General features: G+C 46.1%; 1 protein-coding gene across 1 annotated transcript in view; it reads right to left on the reverse strand.

Moving 5' to 3' along the window:
- The window catches only part of SLC22A23 (solute carrier family 22, member 23), a 98,161-nt gene continuing 94,906 nt past the window's right edge, over positions 1–3,255 (reverse strand). Inside the window, exon 9 of the mRNA XM_009072537.1 lies at positions 1–997. Within this exon, the coding sequence (XP_009070785.1) occupies positions 640–997 (358 nt within the window). The 3' untranslated portion in view covers positions 1–639. The remainder of the gene's footprint in view (positions 998–3,255) is intronic.

Below are 3,255 nucleotides of genomic sequence, written 5' to 3' on the forward strand. Positions count from 1 at the left end.
TTTTGCTTTGTTTTTTTCTTCCTTTTTTTTTTTTTGGTGTATACAAACACAGCAGGCAACCTGGGCGCTTGAACCTTCTAGACAGGCAGAAGAATGTTGCACAAGTCTAAATTTCAGTCAATTCAACTTTGCAGTGGATCCCTCTTTCCTTTAAAGAAACACAAAAAACAAAACAGAAAACAACATCCCCCCTCCCCCCATGGTTTCTTTCTTGGAATGGCTGCACCTCTTATAATAAGATGGCTTCATTTTTGTGATCTATGAAAGGAAAAGGAAATAAAGTGCTTCTTGAGAATAAATCAAAATAAATATACATATTTAATGGCAGGAAAAAAAGAGTTCTGAAGGGCTACCGCCAGCCAGGTCTTTTCTCAAATGAGTCTTTGCCCAAAACTTTTTCAAGAGCAATCTGCACAACAGTTGAAGATGCCAAAATTTGCTTTAGTAGCAGAGTTGAATTTCTCCAAGTTTGTGTCTGCTCCATCACTGGTTTGTAAAATCTGTGCAAAACACCTTTGCCCAAAGTGCTACTCCTCCCGCACAACAGCATCAAATAAAATATAAAAGAGAAGAAATAGAAGAAGGGGAAATAAAATAGTAACAAAAAAACCCAAAAAGGAAGGAAAAAAATCCACCCAGTTACATCGACTTCATCCCGTTGGCAGTGGTGTTCTCCGAGATCCCGTCGCTCACAGCTGCTGAGTCATGAAGGCCAGAGTAATCCTTGAGTTCAGAGTTTGTCAGGAGCAGGGGCTGCTCGCCCTTCTTGTGAGGCAGGAGGGGCTGCCGGGTGTAATGTTCCCCATCCGGGATGTTCTCAGGCAGGTTCTGGTTCTTGCTCTCCGGCAGCAGCAGGATGCAGATGATGCAGATGAGCGTACAGCAGGCGAAGATGACGTGGTGGAGGAAGTAGCCTTTCTGGTTGTGGAGCTCCATGATGGGGGCGGTCAGGCGGCCGAAACCCGCACTGGCCAGGACCAGCCCCAACCCGCCGCCCCTGCAAGCACAGGCAGAGGTGAGAGCCTGCCCCCACAGCCCAGCCCCACCGGCACAGCCCCACCGGCACCGAGCTGGGGAGCCCACAGCCCTGACCGTTTCTCCAGACTAAGCCCCCGTCTGGCATGCACCCGGGCATCCAGAATCTTGAAGGCAAACCTGATCTACTCAAAGCTTTCACACTGCACAGTCGCTCCAGCAGAGGGTTACTTTGCTCTTGTAAATCATTGCTGCCTGTTTGCCACAGTGTGGGGAAATAACTATACTCAAGTAGCATTTCACACCCATTTATCTGTCCCCCCATAAGGAGAAGAGGAACTTTATCATGGCAGTGTGTAGACAGCCCTCTAAAGTATTCCCACTTCCAAGTATTCCCATATCCAGTGAGGGAAAAACAGATTTTGCTTAGCACACCAGACTTCTCCACTTAGAGAAGAGATACCAAGAAGCAGTAGGTGCAGAAGTCAATTTTGGCTGCCTCTAAAGTATCTGGCATCATTCAGCAGTGGAAGCAGGAGATTAGACTTTACAAGCCACTGCCTCAATCCATTAAACCAAACACTGAGTGCTGAAATATTTTCCACACAAAAACATGTTGCGGCTGGAACTTCTCAACACACTGATGTTGTAATAAAATGCATTATTTTCAGAAAAAGAGTGTGAAAACAGACTCATCTTCCTCCGGTTACAAGCACAGGAGCAGCTTGTGTAAGCCCAACTCTGTGCTCTCTCCTGATATAAACCACCTTTCTTGCAATTCCTCACCCTGCTCATCAGCATCTCTCCAGGCCCTGGTGTGGGCACAATATTGAGGCACAGCTTGTGGTCCTGGGTCTATCTCTGCTGGATGACCCTGCACAGAAGTGGCACTGCACATGTTTCTCTCAGGTAGGCCATTCCCTCCTGGCCTCTGGCCAGCAGAGCATCACCCTAAAGTGACTCATTTTAACAAAATCTGTGAGTGGGAACTTCATTTTCCAAAGACCCTGCTGTCTGCAGAGGGAGGTCTCCCTGTGAGCTTAATCACTGGCACCCTGCTTCCCTACCAAGCCTGTGTGGGCAGCACATTTCCTCTGGGAGACTCCATCTATTCCCAAACCCTCTGCTGATCAGAGAGGCTCAGGTGCATCTGTTCCTGGCCCAATGCAGAGCTGTAACTATTAACAATAACTGGCCCTTATAGAAGGGCCCTTTATGTCAAACACTTGAGAAAAAACAGTTTCATTGACTATTAAGCATGCTAGAAATCACAGTATCATAAACCTACAAATGCCAAATTCACTCAGCCAATCACAATGTTAAAGCTAATCTTCATTTAATCCTTTCTAAAATCCACTGCTGCTTACTTGACAGCTGAAGGGCAGCAAGCACAGGTTTCAAAAGACGCTCTTGGGACACTGACTGGATCAGAAATTCATATATGTATGTTCCAATTCTCCAGACTCAGCAGAGCATCTTTCACAGACGACAGCAACTTCCCCAAATACTGCAAAAGCCCTTATTAAAAACTTGCCAGCTTTCCGACGGCAATTTAGAACCCCAGCTGAATGCAACTATTGTGCAACTGGCCTCCCTGCAACTTCATTAATACGCTCACATGAGTAATCGACACAACCAGCCCCAAATGCATGGTAAATCTCTCTCCAAGCTGGCTCTGGAGCAACAAAAGCCCAGCTCATTTACATCAGTGTTTGCTACGGCTAAATTGTATCTCAGCCCTCCTGAGAAGGACCTGAGGTGAGTTTTAAAAGCTGTTCTAGAAGGACATCAAGCAAGCTGAAAGCAAATGGGAAAAGGCAACAACAAAGACGGCTCTGTCATTTACGGGTCAAGTGGCTTCAGATTTGGAGGGGGGAAAAAGTTTTTCCATCTGATGTCAGTAATTAGAGCAGGCATTACTTTATCCAGCGCCATCAAAACCTGGCAGAAGAAGGCCTGAAAGTACATTTTGGTATGTGTCCTAGAAGAGATTTCTTTAATGTTTGAGTACACTGAAAACATGAAATGTGGAAGGGAAAAAAAAGAGAAAACTGAAAATACTGTCAGGAATTTTTTGTTTACATGCACATCAGGAAAATAGCTACAGGGCAAGAGAGGCAGCACCCTCATAATTCACACTGGTTTTGCAGGTGACATGGGGCAGCAGGTGGAAACCAAAAACATTCTGAGTGTTTCGGGGCATTGCTCCTCCTTGGCATGAGGTCTCCCGTGCCAGGGGCCAACTTCTGTAATTTAAACACTCTCCAAGGTGCAGAGTGG

This window comes from Acanthisitta chloris, unplaced genomic scaffold (assembly GCF_000695815.1).
Source record: "Acanthisitta chloris isolate BGI_N310 unplaced genomic scaffold, ASM69581v1 scaffold5604, whole genome shotgun sequence".
Taxonomy (NCBI): domain Eukaryota; kingdom Metazoa; phylum Chordata; class Aves; order Passeriformes; family Acanthisittidae; genus Acanthisitta; species Acanthisitta chloris.